General features: G+C 38.7%; 1 protein-coding gene across 2 annotated transcripts; it reads right to left on the reverse strand.

Annotated features, from left to right (window-relative positions):
- Positions 1–1,897: 1,897 nt before the first annotated feature.
- LOC134537402 (baculoviral IAP repeat-containing protein 7-B-like) lies at positions 1,898–19,194 on the reverse strand. Of its 2 annotated transcripts, none has more exons than XM_063377780.1 (6): positions 18,995–19,194; positions 10,395–11,017; positions 7,348–7,527; positions 6,626–6,807; positions 6,068–6,159; positions 1,898–4,036 (listed from the first exon to the last, which is right to left on the reverse strand). In XM_063377780.1, the coding sequence occupies exons 2-6, from the start codon at positions 11,002–11,004 to the stop codon at positions 3,826–3,828; spliced, it is 1,275 nt and encodes a 424-aa protein (XP_063233850.1). In that variant the 5' UTR covers positions 11,005–11,017; positions 18,995–19,194; the 3' UTR covers positions 1,898–3,825. The 2 variants fall into 2 exon arrangements, with proteins under 2 accessions (XP_063233850.1, XP_063233849.1); XM_063377779.1 differs by lacking the exon at positions 18,995–19,194 and adding an exon at positions 12,660–13,046.
- Positions 19,195–19,859: the final 665 nt, after the last annotated feature.

The following is a 19,859-nucleotide window of genomic DNA, read 5'->3' on the forward strand; positions in this document are numbered from 1 at the left end:
GTAGAAATTAAAGTGAAAATTCATTGGACATAATTTTGTGTTCATAAACCCTTTTTGCATTTATGTATACCGTATTTAACTTTCAGTTTCACTTAAGCTACGTATTAAGCTACACTATTAAGTAGTGTGTTAAACGTAACAAAGTAAACAAAGAATGCAGCTTGCCGGAACAAAACAAGTGGCTAGCTGCCATGGTGAAGCATACGGCCATGAATAACTTCGGTGACGTGACCGCAAATATTTGTCCATATTACTCTCTGACAGAGTCTCTGTCCTATGAATTTTAAAGAATAATCTATGATAATTATGTTTGAAAGGTTTTTACATAAATAGTGGATTACTGTGAAAATATTAAAATAGCTTTTGAAGCAACGTACCAAATTCCTATAAATATGGCATCTTCGTGCGTGTTCGTTTTACAACAAAGAAATATTGTGGAAAGACAGTTGTAACTTGGCAGCCGTGAATTTCCAAACATTACATCCGAAATGTTCTTAACATTTTCAGTTTGTAAACGTAAACAATTAATCTTGAAATAGCTGTGATATGTTAGTACAAATATTTCCGTTAAAAATCTGAAATTAAATTCCCGTAAATGTTAACACGCGATTGTACACAAAGTACAAATATGTATTGTGTAATAAAAGGTTGCCATTTTGAGATGCTTCAACCTTTACATTTTTAATCAAGAACAAATATTTTAATTTTCAACTTTAATGTTTCTGGTGCTGACCTCTTGGAAAATAAGGTGACTTCCAATTTTCACATCTCTCATTTATGTAAAAATGGTGGCCACATATTCGGACCAATACGGTATTAAACGTTTGGAAATAGTATGTAAATTTTTAAAATTAACCTTCAAAATTGTTCAAAAGCTTAAAGATAAAACATTATTTTTTTTCCCCACAAACGCTGAAAGTTATATGCGGGAAGCATATATAAACACAAACTTTATGAAAGAGAATTTAACATAGGGATATATGGAAGTGATCAAGGGTATAATTTTTTGAACTTTATATAAACGGGAAAACGTGTTATGCGAGAACATCTCAAGCGAGTTATACTGTAAATACCTCTCAAAACTCTAGATTGGCAAGGAATGGTAGGATGTTTATTTTTTTTCCAAGACAAGGCCGCAATCAGACCCATTCCTTCGATGCATCAACACACAGCAATAGACAGCGCTAACAAGTAGCGCTAGCGTACTAGCACACTTCCATTTTCTTTTCGCATGCAATTACATCTGAATAATCTACTTCTATGGAACAGTGATTGTAAACAAAAACGTAAGTAGTGTGAGTAAACAGTATAACTTGTTAAACTTCACACAAGGGATAAGTGTTCGGTTTTTAACAACATTTTTTGTTTGCATTTATTACATTTTATAAAGCAAACATTTTAAGCAGGAAATGCAGTGTGAAACATTATATATAGGATATAAATAAATATGTATATTGTTTTAATGGGGAACATGTCAGGACTCAATGTTATAAGTGGGAAAACCTTATAGGCTGAACACTATAACAGGATTATATTATACAGTATTGCATCACCAATAAACTTGCCAATAGCATTAATTTGGCGATTTTCCACCTCTTTGATAATTGCCAATAATCAATTCAATGTCAATATTTTAAAATAAATTCAGAGAATTTTTTAATAATAAAATTTCAGCAAACCAAAATCAAGGTGATATTGTCACCAAAATTAATTTTACCACATATGCTATGTTCATAACACATTTGCATTATGGTGAGAGTATTTATGATTAAAACTAATTACACAAACATGAGTACACTACAAACTTGTTGATTGTAAGGAAATCGGACTGGACTTACGACCGTAACCCGTGTATTCAATAAAACACAGTACAAGCTACAAAATAATGCCAAATATCTTCTGTGATAAATGCATTTATTTAGTTACACGTGCACAGATATGCTCGGGAAGCCGTAATGTTTGGGTGCTATACATCAGTATCGTGCTGCGCGGCATTTCACAAGACCTGCATGACTGACAGCAGCTGACCGTACTGAACCACTTGCACTGGTTTCCTTCACAAACACCAGTCAGACATGTGGAAAGCACAGGACCAAGTGTGTTCCTTGCAGCTGCAAGCTCTCTCCTAAACTCACAAGACTCTTCAGTGCCCAAGATCACAACGTCCAGATCACTGGGCAGGATTTCACAAATAAAATGGTGCGTTACTGGTCAGCGTTAATGATTCATATCAGAACAACAAGGATTATTTTTTTTAAAAACCACTCATTCAGACCATTTCAAATGTTTCAACCAAACACAAATAAGGAACATCTGAGGAAACCTTTTTTTTTTTAAGACCAAAACACCTTTTATCTATGTGGGTACACGTTACATTAACTTAACTTAATCTCTAGAAAAAAATATTATTTGACTAGAGAACTGACAAAAACATCTACTCTCTCACAAATCAAACAACTCGCAAAATGGTGAATGGTAAATGAAACGGTGTGCATCCCAAACAAATGATTATCTAAAAACTTCAGATTGACACAGAACAAAATACAAATATACATAGAGCCGGACTGGAATGAAATTAAATTAAAAAAACCACAAAAAGAAAACATGAATGACCAATAAGGCTCAATCTTAAATATTTCATTTAAAGACCACAGTATACTCTATATCTACATAGTAGGTTAAACCAGTTTTGTTGTGAGTATCACACATGAATAATCAGTTGAAATAAAGAGTTTCCAGCAATTTGAATCTTCATGTTCCAACCATTCACACGAACATGAACTGATGAGACAGCTATGCCTACAAACACGGTCACTACAGAACAAGCATCGCCGGCAAACACGCCCCTCGGTGGTATCACGTTGTTAGTGCTATGTACAACCGTTAGCTACCCTAAAAAAAGTTAGTCCTACTTCGAAAACTAAAGAAACATTTGCATCTCGTTTTAAAAATTTACACAATATGATGAAGAACCAAATAACTGCTGAGCCTAATGTGAAAACATAAAATATATATATTACATATTAGGCAAATTATACATGTATGAAGAATATTCAAGGTGTGATCACATTTGATCATCCTGCCAAACAAATGGCAATTTCACTTTTTAAAAATTCATCATCTTGTATGATCGTATGTCTGCCAACCAAAAGATGACAAAAACATACTCATAACCACTGCAATCCACTTGCAGGTGGAGACTTTCAACAACCATGTACGAGAAATTACCAGATGGATGACAAACTGTCATCATCAAAACCACCAAAGCCAAAAACGAAGATTTTGTAAATAAAACACATTTGGTCGTAAACTGAACAGATAATACCATCTATTTTGAAATCAAATGGATGAAGTCTTTTACAGGGCGAGCAGCATAAACCTGCCAACCACTAACATAATTCAGATCAATTTTAATATATCATCGCCTGAGTATTGGAGTGTTCTATGTCCACTTTTTAGGTTTTTTATGCTATGGACACGAAATTAATATTAGTATTCATTTGTACTATATCCACACACGTCTACGCACATAAAAATTTTTGTTCTTAATTTAAGACCAATATTATTTTGTTCTATGTCATGATATTCATAGTTGTTTGAACTTTCAAATACTTATATCTCAGTTCCGACTTCAATGGACATAGAACACTCCCATTCTCAGGCGACGATTATTTTGAAGACACATCTGCCATCGGGCAGAAGTGCAGGAGTGGGAAGGAGGGCTGAACCAAGTCATGTCGGTCGAGCCGAGAGCGCGCTGGTAATTCACAGTCGTACATGGTCGCCGGAGGCCTCGGGGCCGTGGGGGGCGCGGCGCACGCACACTCAGGACAGGAAGGCTCGCACCGTGGCGCTGACGGGCTTGCGGCACAGCACGCAGGTGGACAGCGCCGCCGCGCACTTCAGGCACGCCACCACGTGGCCGCAGGGGAGGAACACCACGCCCATCTCCTCCGTGAAGCAGATCTTGCACAGCAGCGCGTCCGACGCCGCTTTCCTGGCCTCCTGGGGCGTGGCCTCCTGGGGGGTCCCCTCGCTGCAAGCAACCCCTTCGTGAGCGACACCGACAACACGCAACAAACATTACAGGCACACCAACCTACACACCACACTCCGGAGGTCTCCTCGGTGAGCGACGCAGACATCACACGCCTTGCGTTACAGGCACACCAACCTACACACTACATTAAGCACACAGACAAGTCTGCAAATTTTTGAGCCGAGCCAAATTTAGAATTACAGTAGAACCCGTTTATAGTGAACCCGCCTATAATGAATTCCCGTTTATTGTGAATTTCCGTCTCAGTCCCGGCAAAATGATTTGAGGTTATGTATTAATTTATTGGATATAGCGCACAACTTTTGTCAATGTTGATACGTTTTCCCGTGTACCACGAACAAATTTTGCCGACATAATGCACATTTATCTCAAATATTTTCATATAATTAAAAGTTTTTTCACAAAACGTCTATTCTGGATCACATTAAAATTTTTCTCCGCAATACGCTACTCGATTGTCCACTGTTCATATTATAAACAAGCCGTATTCGAGTGGCCTCGGTAGGCTACGTGTAGCCAAAAATGGTGATCAGTTTGGTGAAAATAAAAAATAGTTTTCCCTGCATAGTTAAAGAATGGGCGAACGCATGTACATTTATTATGTTATCAACATTATAAATAAATTACCGCCACACAAATACATATTTACATTATAGCAGCAAATTCAATATTTTTACGTCTCATTTTTATCGTTCACGTTTCGGACATTTTGATCGGGTAAGGTTCGTAAGACTACCACTAGATAGAACTCTGTGGACAAAATTTTTCCATAGAAAGTGAGAAAATTTCGTTCCAGCTTTAGCAACTGCGATACTAAATGATACGTAGTAATCTTTGATGCATCAGACTCGTTATTTTTCGTTTATTTACTTTTGACGGTAAAAAGAATTACGTGTTATTAAGCTGCAAATGTGCTTCAATAAGAAATACGTACATAAAAAAAGGTGAAAAACGCGGTAAAAAACGTAAGGCATTATCTGTGCGAGATAAACTGGACATTATTGAAAAGGGAAACTCCAACCCCACTGTCCCGCACGTGTTAATAGCAAAGGAACTGGGAATTGCAACATCCACATTAAGTACAATATTAAACAAGCTGAACAATCTTCTTTCTCAAGCTGCGATAACGTCACAGAGAATTAAATGTCCGAAAAAAGGATAATACGCCGATTTCCAAGAACCATTAGGTAATAGAAAGTGTAGTTCATTAAAAATAATATCTGCATTTGCTCATAAAACTGTTGCTTTGAGTATTTTCATTCGTTCTTTTCTTGGCTTAGGCCTATGTGTAATTAAGATTTTGCTTTTGAGTATGTATTGCCAATATGAAAGTTTTCCCAGATATAAAGTTTCCCCTCTATAGTGAACATATAAACTACTCCCTTCAGATTCGTTATAACAGGGTTCTACTGTAATTCCTCTAAGTCCAGACGTAATAGTTTCAATTTCTCAAAAACTGAGCTGAGCTTGTGATGTTACGGTAGTTTCTCCTCTAGGTTTAATGATGGTATTACAATAGATGTTTCATAAATAAATAAATATTAACACATAAAATCCATTTAATTCAATTATTACCTTTTCTGAATTTTTTTGACTTTCATAGTTAATCACAGAGTTTCATCAGTCACCACTGTTTGAGGTTACAATGAAGTTAATTTTCAGTTTTCACACAATTTTTTTCCTTCTTTCCTATTTGGTGACCAAATGAACAAAAATAAATAAAGTCTTCCATTTTTCATGACATCTTTGTGACAAAAATTTGTACGTCTTCGTTACTAGGTGATAAAATGCTAACTGAACCACGTACAAATCTAGCCTTACTACCCGGAAACTTCATCTGTGGACGCTAAAACACTTCTTTACTACTTTTATATGTATGGTAATACACCAAAGCAAAATATGATATTTATTCGACTTGGAAATGTTCACTTTTGATTCAAAAATGTTACTATTTGATTGGAAAATATTCAACCGCCCCTGATAAGACACGGCAGCTGCGTACTGTACCTGGTGGAGGGCGAGGGGGCGGGGGAGGCGACCTCGCTCGCCGTGGACGCAGACTGCTGCTGCGTCTGTGCCTTCCTCAGCTCCCGGAACTCCTGCAACGCAACCAACCACACTTCACGCCCGCCGTCAACACAGCTGCACACACGCCATCTCCATCTAGAGGTCTGCTTGTGTTCAAGGGGGTCCTACTGCACTTGACAAACATGTCACACTGTTTCGTGCTTCATTCTGTGAGTGCTCGGCCTACATCATGCTAGTTCGTTTCTAAAATCTCAGTTTTTTTCATTTGCGTACCATGACGATCTTGCTGTGGTATATGGTACACTAGGTCCAATTATGGTACAAGTACCATGAAAATGGTACGTCTAACAACCCTGATACAGATACCGAAATTTGCTGTAACAACCCACCTCTAACACCAGCCGTCTGTTAACCAACATGGAATTTTTGGTTACAGACGGCCTCAAAGAAATCGGTTGTTTTAAGTGTACGGGTCAGTGAAAAATTCACAGGAAAGTTTGCACCGTCGCAACTGCCGACAGTGACGAAGCGTCTCACCTGCGTGGTGAGAAGGGGCTCCTTCTTGCTGCACACCTCGGCCACAAACTCCCGCCCCTTCACCTGCAGCACGAAGTAGCACTTGGAGAACCACAGGGCGTGCTCCCGCCACGGGTCGTCGTTCTCCTCCCAGTCCTTGAGGCCGCCGCCGCAGTGGAAGCACACCGTCTGGTCCCCCTTGCCTGCACATCCCACATCCCGCCTTCCGTCACTCTCCCTCCAGCACACGCATCACTGTTTGCCATTTTTGTTGCACATCGTCGGCTTGCTTCTAAAACCTCGTAACTCCATTTCAGTCAATTTTACAGGAGATCTTATGAGCTTTTGGAGCATGGTTTCGACTGACAAAGATACGAGGTTTTATTATTTGTGAATAGAAAAGAGACTAAGTATATTTGACTTATGAGGTTTTATCAGCATATGCACTATGAAAAAATTAAAAAATACACCAAACACATCCGGGATATACAACTGGGAAAATCTGGACTTACGAGGTTTTAGAAGTAAGCCGACGACATACATAGTGAACTAAATCAATAATTCATTCATATACAGTACTCATTTTACAGATCTATGAAACAAATATTTTGTGGGGATACAATTACATATTTCTGTGAATTTAATAATGCAATCATCTGAATACTACAATACTGTTCTTCAACCAAACTGAAGTGACAAAACTGGCAACATAGCCTACATACACGAGGACACAGCGCACGAACCTGTGTAGTAGAAGCCGGCTTCGCTGAGCTTGTCCGGCCGCTGCTTCAACGAGACGGGCCAGTTCTCGAAGGACGCGAGCCGCGCCTCGTACGTGCAGTAGCTCGGGAACGCCGGCCCGTGGCTCCTGGTGACACCCAGCTTCTCCAAGGACAGCTCCGCCAGGATGCTGTTCACTTTCGCTGGAACAACCCACACCGCGCCATTCACTCCTCCGGATGAAACCAACAATACGAACTGGGGATAACCAAATCAACTTAATAACTAAAAGGGTTGAATATCTTGTCAACAGCCACGTCATTTGAAACTACTGACAAGGAAAAAGATGACACTGCTGTCATTGCAAATGTCCAAGACATTCACAGATTTCCCTTACAAAATACAAAATTTTCCTGTTATTTTTAAATTAAATAGTTGCTATTTCAACCAAATTAACACACATAACTAAATTTCAGCTCTTTAAATATGTGCTTATTCTTTTATAATTAACACCTATTCCTTTCATAATCAAAATTATTTTATTTCTGACCATAGCTATTGTTTTTTTGCAGATTTAGAGAATTTAAAATTCTAAGAGATATCATGCGGCTGACACTGTATTCAAGATTAAAACTTTCAACTAATGTCTATCCCACTTGCAAAAAAAAAATAAGAGACCGTCGTAAATATTGAAATACTTCAAATATACTAAAGCAGATATCAATTAGGTATAATAAAAAAAATACATATTAGTGAAAGACTTCAATTATGAGAGTCGTTCAATAAGTAACGAGAAAAATCAATGTCGCTCAAAAACTGTTTATTTAATCAAAATAAAAATGGTAAATATTTACTTGGGCGGTATTTCCGAAAAAAAATGTTAAAAATCCGAAAATACCTTTATTATATGCTCTTCAACTTCCTCTTTTCATTAAAAGCGGCGGAGATAAGAAATTCCAAATACTTTAGGAGATATCGAATTTTTTAATTTTGCAATACAAGACCTGTGGAACCATTCGAGCGGCGCCATTTTTGTTATTTTGCCGTGTGTTCGTGAATACGTGAATTGTGAATGCGTAATTAATAAAATGGTTGATTAGGTCAGGTCAGTTACATTATTAATACTTTCAAACTAAGGTGATATTAAAAATAATGTGAATTAATTTTAATTATTCTTTAGTTTTAAATTATTTATAATGTAACTGACCTTACCTAACAAACCCGTAACAAAGGATGTACAGTAACAACTCACGTAAATTTTTTTGTTACTTATTACTTGCGCAACAATATCAAAATAACAAATAAGACTTTAAAATTAGAAACGTTAAAAACTCACCAAGTTGGAGGCAGTAATTAAACACCGTTTTAAACAATAATTGAACTAAATAATCACGTATTAGTTCATTTGAATTCTGGCCTATCACGAACAATCACGTGACATCATTATCCAATAAAAAAATAGATACTCGTACGTAAACCAGAAACAATGGTGCACGCACGCTACAGGAATGCGCTGGTTTTGTGCTGAAATTTAAAAATTCGATATCTCCTAAAGTATTTAGAATTTCTAATCTCCGCCGCTTTTAATGAAAAGAAGTTGAAGAGCATGTAATAAAGGAATTTTCGGATTTTTAACATTTTTTTTTTGCAAATACCGCTCAACTACATATGAAGAAATTTAAAAATTCTATATCTCCCTAAAGTATTTGGAATTTCTAATCTCCGCCACTTTTAATGAAAAGAGGAAGTTGAAGAGCATTAAATAAAGGTATTTTCGGATTTTTAACATTTTTTTTTCTTCGGAAATACCGCCCAAGTAAATATTTACCATAAAAATTTACCTATTTTTCAACAAACTCCCCCCCCCCCCCCCCAAACACACCATTGTCCCATCATTCCCCTAAGTTGCATTTGCCCCTGGAATAAAATTCTTTTGGCTGCTTTCGAAACCACATTTGTACCTGAATCTTAGACCATTTTGAGCCAAATTTTTGGCCGCATAGAGCTTTCTTACGGGGACGAAACACAAGAAAGTCTGAGGGGGCAAAATCTGGAATGTAAGGAGGGTGTGAAAAAATCTCCCAGCCCAGTTTGTGAATGAAATCTTGCATTATCTCTGCTGTATGCGGCCGTGCCTTTGTCGTGAAGCAAAATCACACCATTTTTTTTTCAAAATTTCCTGATGTTTACGGAGATTTTCAGGCCTTTGTTTTCCATCATATCAGCATAATATTGACTCTTGATTTTTTTTTTGATCTTCAAGAGAATCGCATAAAATAGGGCCTCGTGAGTCCCAGTTATAAGCAAGCATCACTTTACTAGGTCTTTGATTTTTTTCCGCATTGGTGAACTTGTGTGCTTCCACTCAAGGCTTTGTCTGACTCAGGCTCGTAATAGTGAATCCATGTCTCATCGCCCGTTACAATCCTTTCAAATAAAAACTTCTTTCTCAGTGGAACATCAAGCTTTCAACTGTTTACTGATTTGAAGCCTCGTTTTTGTGGCTGTCCCAGTACCCATCTCGATTAGATTTTCTTGTATTGCAGTTTATTTTTAATGTTATGAACTGTTCAGACACTTTTGCAGCTATAATTTCAACAGTGATTCTTCTGTTGTCTCAGATTATCACATCAATGTGAGATTCAAAGGAGGAAATGGCATCCTCGACTGGTCAGCCTTATCACTGCTCATTACAGATACTTTTGCGGCCACTTTTAAATTGTCCTACCCACTTGTAAATGTCAGAATGGTTTAGACAATCGTTCCCACACACTTTTAACATCCTTGCATGGATATCACTACCTTCAACACCTTCCGTGACTAATAATAAAATCACAGCAAGTTGTTCTTCCGGGGTGCAATTCTCGATCAGACTCGACATCTTGAACTGACCGTTTTATATGTTATGTTTACAAAGTCATTGCTTTCGAAAATTTTACATTTATTAAACAAGCCGTTTTGGAGCTACATACATAGATTTTTCTCGTTACTTATTGAATGACCCTCGTACTTAAACAGATCTTGAATAAAAAAACTATCAGTTAGTGTTGGTGTAAACAGGCGGGCATACCTCGCTCAGGGACGGAGAAGGGCCGGACCTGGATGCCGTACAGGCCGCAGGTGTCGTAGCCCGACGGGTCCTCCTCCTGGGGCGGACCGGCCAGCGGCATGTTGCCCACCGGCAGCTGGCGCAGGAAGGGGCACAGCGGGGACCAGCGCTGGTGGTCCGCCTGCACGTCGTCCCCCTCCTCCCAGCACCCCAGCTCGATCCCGCAGAACGCGCACCTCACCATGTCCTCCCTGTTCGTGTAGTAGAACCCCGCCTCCGCCAGCTTCTTGGGGTCCATGAAGGGAACGTGCCAGCGCCTGAACGTCTTCAAGCGCTCCTCCTCGCGCTTCATGATGGCGAGGCTCCGCCTGGGGTACGCCGGGCCGCCGTTGCTCGCGGACGTCTGCGCGTGGCCGTTGGGCAGGGCCGACGGCAGCTGACTGCCGTCCTGGCCGTTCACCACCACGGGGGCATTCTCTGCCTCCTGCCTCTCGCTGCTCGCCCTGTCCGTGTGCAGGGAGCTGGTGACCTGGTTCGGTTTGTAGGGAGTCCTGTCGTCGCCCAGCGAGCCGTTCGAGTTCCCCAGGATGTTACCACTGTTTCCATTAGGGGGCATGATGGGAATGGACATGGAGTTCACGATTCTGAAACATGCACCAAATAATCAATCTACTAAAGCACAGCAGAATTATAAAAACAAAATGGGTTCCATAAACATTGATAAGCAATGAACAGCATCCATTACTGTAAGTATTTACAATTATTATGAAACAATTATGATAAATGATATAAATACTAAAAAATACAATATCGCATATTTCCACTCCATCATAGTAACACCTTTATTTTCCACCTATTTTTGTGGCATGTTACTAGCCCCAATTGTTTCAATGGAATAATTTTGCTGTATAAGTTTAATTATCACATATCCAAGTCTATCTCTTGATCCTAATGGCATGACCTGAACACATTGATCTTGTGGTACATGATGCTTGCTGTTTTAACTTAGAAAATCAAAAGATCCTGAATACAACAAAAATTTTGATGTAAAAATGATTTAAAATTGTATTATCAGATCAAATAAAAAAAAACCTGAAAATAACATTGTTTGACAGCAAACATCTGTACCACAGGATCAATCATACGGGATCATGCCATTGGGATCAAGGGATAATCTTAGATAAGTGATCTGGAACAATTAACCCATCTTAAGTTTTTTCCGTTATATAAAATGAAAATTTTGTTCAGTCCAACTATACCATACTTTGGAAGCAGTCCGGTAAATAAAATCTAAGTAAAAACCTTGCAGATTAATCAAATAGAGAAATACTTTGCCCAGTAACAACTGTGCAAGCCGGCTTAAGTTGTATATAATGTAATCTACTTATTTTGTTGTAATGAACCTGCAACAGAATTTTGAAGTCCAATTCAGAACGAACCTAATCCCAATAGCGTTGTGTTCTCGTATCTCGATTTTTTTTTAATATAATTCTTCGTAACCGTGAAATGTAATATCCTTGGTTGCCATTTGTTAAAGTTTCATTCCTGTGAAACAGGCAGACGGGTTGTGATCAGCCTACGTTTATTGTTTATACGTTTCCGCGTCATTGTGAAACTGGCTTTACGGAAGAAACATGATTACGATTCTAGAAAGTCCAGTCCCAGTTCGAAACGCCAACCGAACGTTGCCAAATCTATGAGGCACGCATAACCTAATTCTAATTTCATATCTCAATCGTATGTTTCTGATTAAAACATTCTTACTCAACTACACAATTTACTTAATTTAAGCAAGACACTGTATTTCTAAGCCTATAAATAAGCTAAATATTTGCTAACGGTTTTTCCAACCTCGATATGGCAACATAGCACTGGTTCGTAGCATCTCTACAGCTGTTGTCATGCGCACTGGGAGGCAGACAACAAAGGACAAACATAACTAAAATCATTAGAATCAATGAATGATGCGGAAAAACTGTCGTACAAACACTACTACTTTGCAGAAATATTCCATTCACAATCAACGATGTTAAGAAACGTTCCAAACGCTTCGTCAAAGGCAAAAACAAAAGACAAATAGTTCATTTAAATGTAAGGAACACGTAATTTAGTAACTAAAATAAATAAATTAATATATAAAACATTACTCTTTTTATTGTGTTCAAGAAACAATTATTTTAGACCACGCCCCACTGCAAATAGTAAACTATAGTGCTTCATTTAAGTATTTTAGATCAACTTTGCAGCACAATTTAAAAAAAAAATTCACTGTTGGTGCTAACTTACCAAAGTTTCACTATGCCTTGGAAAATAGAGGTCGTTTCTTTTCTCGGACTAACTTACGCGATCGCGACGCAGATACGTACTCACCGACAAGCCACTAAAATTTTATTTAGCACAAAAGGCTACGTGGCAAACCAGAAAATTATGTACAGCTGCTGTTACTAACACACTTTTGTCACAAACAATGCTACAGTAACATATTTTCAATGTTTTACGCCAACAATCTATAGTATAACGAAGGTTACTGCTCACTGTTTCCCGTACCTCTCGCTAGACACCAGCACTCGACAGAAACCGACCGCTGCATTTGAGTTCTCTGCGCATGCGCAAAACCTTTCCCAACCAATCGCAGGGCGTACCGTAAGCAATGGAAGCGTAGATGGGACTAACGATGTATAAATGAAATTACTTTATTTTATAGTATGTTACATTTAATATTAACTACCCATCAAGTTTATCAATGGTACGAAATTTAAAGTTAATTGTTTCACAAGTCTTTTCAAATAGTTCCCATTTAATGGCCGACAGACTTCATCATTGGCGTCCAGAGTAAAACATTCGCATAATATTGATCGCATTTTATGTGACTACTCAAACCAAGTGACCCCAGCTGGGTATCTAACACAGAAGTGAACCAAATAACCAGATTTGCGTGAGCTCCGAAATTATATTTCTCGACAAAAAAAAAAGTAATAGCATATCGCAACAGAAAGTTTTCCTTTCATTGTGGCATTTCAATTCGCAATTTTAAGAAAATATTAAAATAGGTTGAAAGAATGTCGTGAATAAAATTTAATTCTATAATCATTCTTCAAGTATGAGCAGAGGTGAAAATTCATATTTTTCATTGGGTTGGCAAAGCATACCGGGGTGTATGGGGGTATGGAATGCCACCATATGTAAGGGGGGTCCGGGGGTCTTTCCACAGGAAATGGGGGAAAAAAACTGCCAATAAAATGTTTTTTTTTCCAGACTATTTTCACAGAAAATCACAAAATAATTGCTAGCATTCTGTATTTACCCTACAAAATTGGTTGTTAATTACTTTAATCAATAAAAGTTCCAATAAACGTTATTTTTCTGCGCTAAATAATGCTTGCTTAATAATGAATCAAGAAAATGCCGTGCTTGTAAAATTTTATTTAACAATGCTTTGTAAATTATTGATATTTTTACTTCAAAATGAGGTGGTTAAATACTGGGTAGGACATTCTGGGGTGGCCACTGCCACCCCGAAATTACGCCTATGAGTATGAGGAAAAAATATGATAATACCCACGACCAAACTATTACGCACTCCTTTATTCCATACGCGACAGTTGTCCAATTTTTTATTACAAAAAAAATGCCTGCTGGTATGTATGTGGTTTTTTATACATTGTTTTAGCACATGGATTCAGAACACGTTTCAGAAATATGTTTTTTGAGAGAAACAGCGACAGTCCAGTGATTTAATCGCACACAACAGTGACTGGTTATCATTGGCATTATATTCAATGTCATCGGTGTATTTTTAAGTCACTCAACCTGTTATAACAAAATTGTCATTATACCCCTTTCCCTTCATAAAAAAAATTGGCAGCGGCACTCTCTTATTGCATACAAAAGTTGTGCCTTTCGATGCTAAGATTTTAGATGCGGTATTATTGAAAATTAGTCCTCATGAAAAAACCATGTGGAATACACGGACAAAATAAATAAATAAAAAGGCCACTGCTATTTTCAACTACTTATTCGTATGTCCTGCAAGTCCTTTTTCTGACTGCTCTGTATAAAATGTAGTCGATCATTCCTGCCTCGCAGTTGAGAGATGGGATGTACTAAGTGATTATCATTCCAAGAAAACAATTGACGCCAAGAAAGGTCCACTTATACCACCGTCTGCTTATTGAAGCTAATTCATGAAGTTATTTCGTCTTAAGACATAAATTTCAAGAATTCTGCCACGTTCTTCACTTCAGCATAAGGCTCGGACATTAAACTATCTACTGAAATAAATAAGATCATAATATAACTTTCAAACCTGCAGTATACAGTATACTTCAACAAACACATCAGAATCTCGTATGAAAAGAAATGTACAGCGGAGAGGATCAAGAGGGGTCGGAAGTTTATCCAACTGCCTTATCTGCTTATTATGGCCAAACCCATTTGATGACCACTTGATTTTTTTTACTAGGAATAGCGTATGAGTCTCGAGTACCAGTGAGTTACGGCTTCTACGAATAAATATACGTAAATAGACACGTGGACTATATCACTTCGTTTGAACTCTGCCACTTAAGATGGGTTAACAATGTAGAAAAAATAATAAGTAGCATGTCATGCACACGTCCTATGAGAAATCGGTTCGCAGTTGATCTCTTACTGTTAAATTTTCCAATAAAATTTCGTGATGTATCCCACATTGTGATACTGAATAAATATGGCGCCCGTAACAGAAATAAAATATATTCGTATTCCCCTCATGTGCGCACAAACGACCTATGCGATGTGGCAAATCAGCAAGTTTGAAAACTAGGCGGTCAAATCCAGTACACACGACCTAATGTTACTATTTTTTTTAATGTGAACCCATGTTAGAATTTAACACTTGCGGCAACAGGATTTAAACTTACGTGCGTAAGCGATGTACCTCTAAATACGAGCTCGTGAAAAATGTATTCACTCCCACCCCCCCTCCCCCCTTCTCAAAGAACCAACCTGTACTTAAATTTTGCAGGATTTCTGACCTAGCTTGTGAGCATGGCACAAATAAATAAAGTACATAAACTGTGGATTAAAAGCGGCTAGACTTCACAGAAATAGGCGGCGCTCGTTGTCTCGACAAAGCCCTTTTATAGCGTTAGAATTCCGACAATAAGTTTCTTGAAATCGAAGATGATTTTGAAAAAAAAAGGGGGGGAGGAGGAGATAGGCTATCTCAAACTTCTTAAAGTAGTTTGATTAGAGAAAACAAATGTAATTACCGATAAGGTTATAATTAACAAAAACTAAAGTTTTGATAAAAACATGAGCACCTGACTGTGGAAAAAGGTCAGGATGCATATCAAACTAAACCTCTGTATTGAAGTCACTCACTAACTTGCAGTTGGAAATCTGCTGATTTGAAACTACGTAGAAAGACTTGATTGAATACAAATATATAAGACTACATGGATTCGCTCAATCGATCATACAACGTCTGGGACATAAGCAATATTTCATTCTCGCAGGAGTACACACAGTATTACTAAGGGAGAACGCGCACCGACTGCTTGTCAGAAACAGACAGCACAGGGCATGACTGAATTATTACTCATAACTTGTTTATTAATTGTACACGAGTCACGCTGTTTGTGTATGTGTTTGTACGGGCAGTGAGCAAGTTCATTCCATGTGAACATCCAGATGCTCTCTCCACTGCTGTAGAACACACAAACACCAACATGGCGCCCATCAGATGCGTGCAGGTCGTACTAAATTTAAGTTTGATATTTAAAAACATATTAATTGAAATGATATGTAATTTCAATCACCGTTGCATAAGATTTATTTAACAAAAAAAAAATACTGGATGCCGTGCTGATTGCTATGTTGGCGTGTGGGTGTGGGCGAACCGCGCTGGCAACAGCGCTATCGCAAACAAGCGTCGGCAACGTCGCGAATTCCGCTCGCATCGAGGCCACCCGGCGACCTCTCGCGGCTGCTCGCAGGCAGGCAACACAGAAAAGACGAGGAAAAAGCTAAGCTAGTAGCAGAGTTCGGTCTGCTGTTTTCAACTTTACAACCTCCTTGGTTGGAGCCAAGCAACAATAGTGTCGTTAGTCAAGAAATAACGAATACAATCGGTGCACAGCTGCACAGAGAAAAGTTTGAAGTTCGACAACTGACTTTGCGCCTGTGTGGCGACTGCTATCTGTGTACATTCACTATCGTGCGTCTCTGCAGTGCGCGTGCTGTTGCGAACGTAGCCATCTAAGCATTCACTAGCTTCATGAGGACGAGGAAGGGATAGGAAAAAACATATTTCAACTCTTAAACGGCCATGACTGTTCTCGCCCAGGGGGATACATACGGGGGTGCGGCGTTTGTCCTAAAGCGTTTGTCCAAATGTCGTTGTTCCTAAGAATTAGAGGAGATAAGGGATATAACCTCCTCCTCCCCACCCACAAAAAAAAATACCTTAAAAAATATATATCGTTTCCCACCAACAAAAGGAGAGATTTTGAAAGCATACAGCAGACAACATGGTTCTTAACTTTCCCCTTTTTTTCACTGATGAAATTCTCCATACGCTTCTGTTATTGCCGATTAATACTTGGTATCGTCCAGTAATATGGATCCTTCAAAGAGGAACAGTGATAATAATATGAACCACATTGAATTTTATTGTCACGAATCGGAAAAGGGAACTGGGGGGGTTACATTGTTTTCGCACTTATAGTGTTAAATTAGTGATAGTGTAGTCCAATGTTACCACGGATATAACTTTCACGATTATTTTTGTCTCCGGACCTCTCGCTCATACTGGTTTTTCACTAGTAGATTAAAGCCTACATTATTTGGTTGACAGTTAATGTTTCCTCTCTTGCCAGTTCAGCCACTTTGTACTCGCTGGCCCGCGCGTCTGCAGAGCGCCCTCATGCGTAGTTTCGCTTCTGCAAGCTTGCGCACTCTGTGACCACTCCCAACGCTTTCAACGTCGCTTCCAAGAGCAAGTGTGAATGAGTCTTCCATTTGGAACGCGTCCTCCAGTATGCTGTCGCACAAAGAATCATTCGTGTGAAGAAAGATGATACGTTTTGAAAGGCCAGCTCAAAATCTGCTTTCGGCTCAATTCGTATTCTTTCGTCATGGGTAAAATTTAGCAATCCCATTAAATGAATTACTCTGGCAAAATGTTAGTTGATTCAAGTTTAAACTAACATTTTCAGGTATTATTTAACAACTTTCCTACACATTTAAAATTAACATTGCCATGGTCTTTTTAGCATGTACTTTTTCAGAGTAAAAGAACCAAAAGAACCCAATTTTTTTAGCCCAAAATTTATGACATCGTACTTTTTAGAAAACGTTTATTAACGGAACTACAATGGCTTCCACCAACATCCAAAATCACGATAGCGCATTCCTTCACATCTCGAGGCTTTAGGTATTTCCTGCAGACGTTGGTTTTAATGGCAGGCACTCGAAGAAATCCTAACTAACTGTTTGTTTTAAGGAAATACATTGTAGCTTTCTAATATCGTTCTTTAAGTTTATTACGCAATAAATTAAATAAAAATATACTTAGATATAAAATAGTTTATTGTTCCAATGTCTGAAGGTCGTTACAGTGGGAGACTTAACCTTGAGATTTGACTTTACGCACTTTCGTTAATACGATTAAATATAATGTACTTTAGCGTACAGAGCTACAGACGGAATACAAATATTTCATTCTTCAACGCCAGGCATCTGGTCAAGCGATTTACGACTCATCATTCCATCAGAATATTTTCTCAAATAAGTACTGCCAACAATCCATGTTTTTCTCTCAAAGATTTATATCGATATTGTTTGCTGTATGTGTCGTGTTTTAGCCAGAGATTAGCGAAACTTTCTCTAATCTCTGGTTTTAGCACGTCTGGTAACAAATTACTACTGCAGCCAAAACCATAGATATCATCCATTCATCCCTCCGTCAAAATAATATTTAGGGCCATCTGATAGGCTGCATGTCACGTGACGGACAGGAGGTTCCTAAGTGCTGTGATATCAGCACCTCGAAACCGTGCGAGTTGCATGTCCCACGACATATGACAGTTGGCAATTCGAATTTAGGGGTGGACCGATACAGCATACACCAGTTGATACATACAAAAAACCATAGCCGGAACATTGTTGTAATGTTTCTGCAATGTTACATGTCCGAGATATATTTATGACGTGTGAGGAAATTCGTTAGCGCGCAGCTTCTGAGCGCACTCCACCCAGTGGCGGATCCAGAGGTTCACCTCGGAGGGGGGCACTCTAGGATTTAGGAATAGCCCGAGAAAAAATGTCTTAAAATTACTAAATCTACTCGCACTACACATAACATCCAACCACTAGATTTTATGATTCTACAAGAAATTCATTAATTATATTTAAATATTTTATTGGTTTCAGAAACAATCATTTTTGTCGGCAATATAAATGTAGCAGACAACTGGATTTTCGGGGGGGGGGGGGGCACTTGCCCCTGGTGCCCCCCCCCCCTTGGATCAGCCACTGACTCCACCCCTATGTCCATTTTCTCAACGGACCATTCATACATTCGTCTTGAGGGTGTACGACCAGTGGTGTTCAAAAAAGCACGTAAGCGCTCTACTCACTGCGGTTGTTTCTGGAAGTTCTGCTGGCGAGACTTGGTGTGTTTGTTCCGTTTCTCCCGCAGAGGAGACTAGCAGAGGCACTTCACAACTGAAACTAACATCCCGGCGGAGGGCTGCGGGGGAAGGGCGGGTAACTTTCCACGGAGCGGCTCGCACTGCGACCTCGGGCCGCCAGCAGCTGGGGCGGGCACGTGACTTGCACCACGGGGGAGGGGGGGGGGGGGCGTGCCCGCCCCGCCATTGGCCGCGGCGCCTGCCTACGTCACGGCGTCGTCGCCACCGCTATTATCGCCCGGCCTCACTCGCTGACTCAGACGCCTTTTTTTTTATTATTTGGCTCGAAGCTAAGGCCTTTGAAGGTTTTCCTGCTGGTTGCTGTTAAAATGCATGTTATTTTCCTCCTCTGGTGCTAAACCTAGTTTACAAGCCACCAGTTAAAAAAAAAAAAAAAAAAATTCTGCTTACGTAAATAATAAAGTTTTCCCAAAATCATGGAATTTGAAAAATATTCAGTAAAAGTCAGTAATTTTTAAACGTTAATTTCACTTATTTTATTTATTTATTTATTTCATATCCTTTGACCCCATTTCTGGGGTATGATACATGTCAAGGTCATATAGGAAAAAATATATATATATGAAGTTTCACAAAAACAAAACACAAAATATACAATTTCACAAAAAAATATTGTTGTAGTAAAACGTGTAAACAATTACTTTGATAGTACATATTCAACAAACTAATGTTTTACTATTGCTTATTTTTTATAACATAGCTCTGTGCGATAAAAGAGTCAATGGAAAAAAATTTTCAATGACTATCATAAGCAGACATTCTATTTAAAATCAAATTACCAACCTTGTTC

Source organism: Bacillus rossius, chromosome 12 (genome assembly GCF_032445375.1).
Source record: "Bacillus rossius redtenbacheri isolate Brsri chromosome 12, Brsri_v3, whole genome shotgun sequence".
In the NCBI taxonomy this organism is placed as follows: domain Eukaryota; kingdom Metazoa; phylum Arthropoda; class Insecta; order Phasmatodea; family Bacillidae; genus Bacillus; species Bacillus rossius.

Coding starts and splice junctions, on each gene's coding strand:
- LOC134537402 (XM_063377780.1), bottom strand. CDS start 11,004: ATGTCCATTCCCATCATGCCCCCTAATGGAAACAGTGGTAACATCCTG. Junction 7,528..10,394: donor CTTCTCCGTCCCTGAGCGAG/GTATGCCCGCCT, acceptor GGGTTGTTCCAG/CGAAAGTGAACAGCATCCTG. Junction 4,037..6,067: donor GCCCCCTCGCCCTCCACCAG/GTACAGTACGCA, acceptor GGTTGCTTGCAG/CGAGGGGACCCCCCAGGAGG.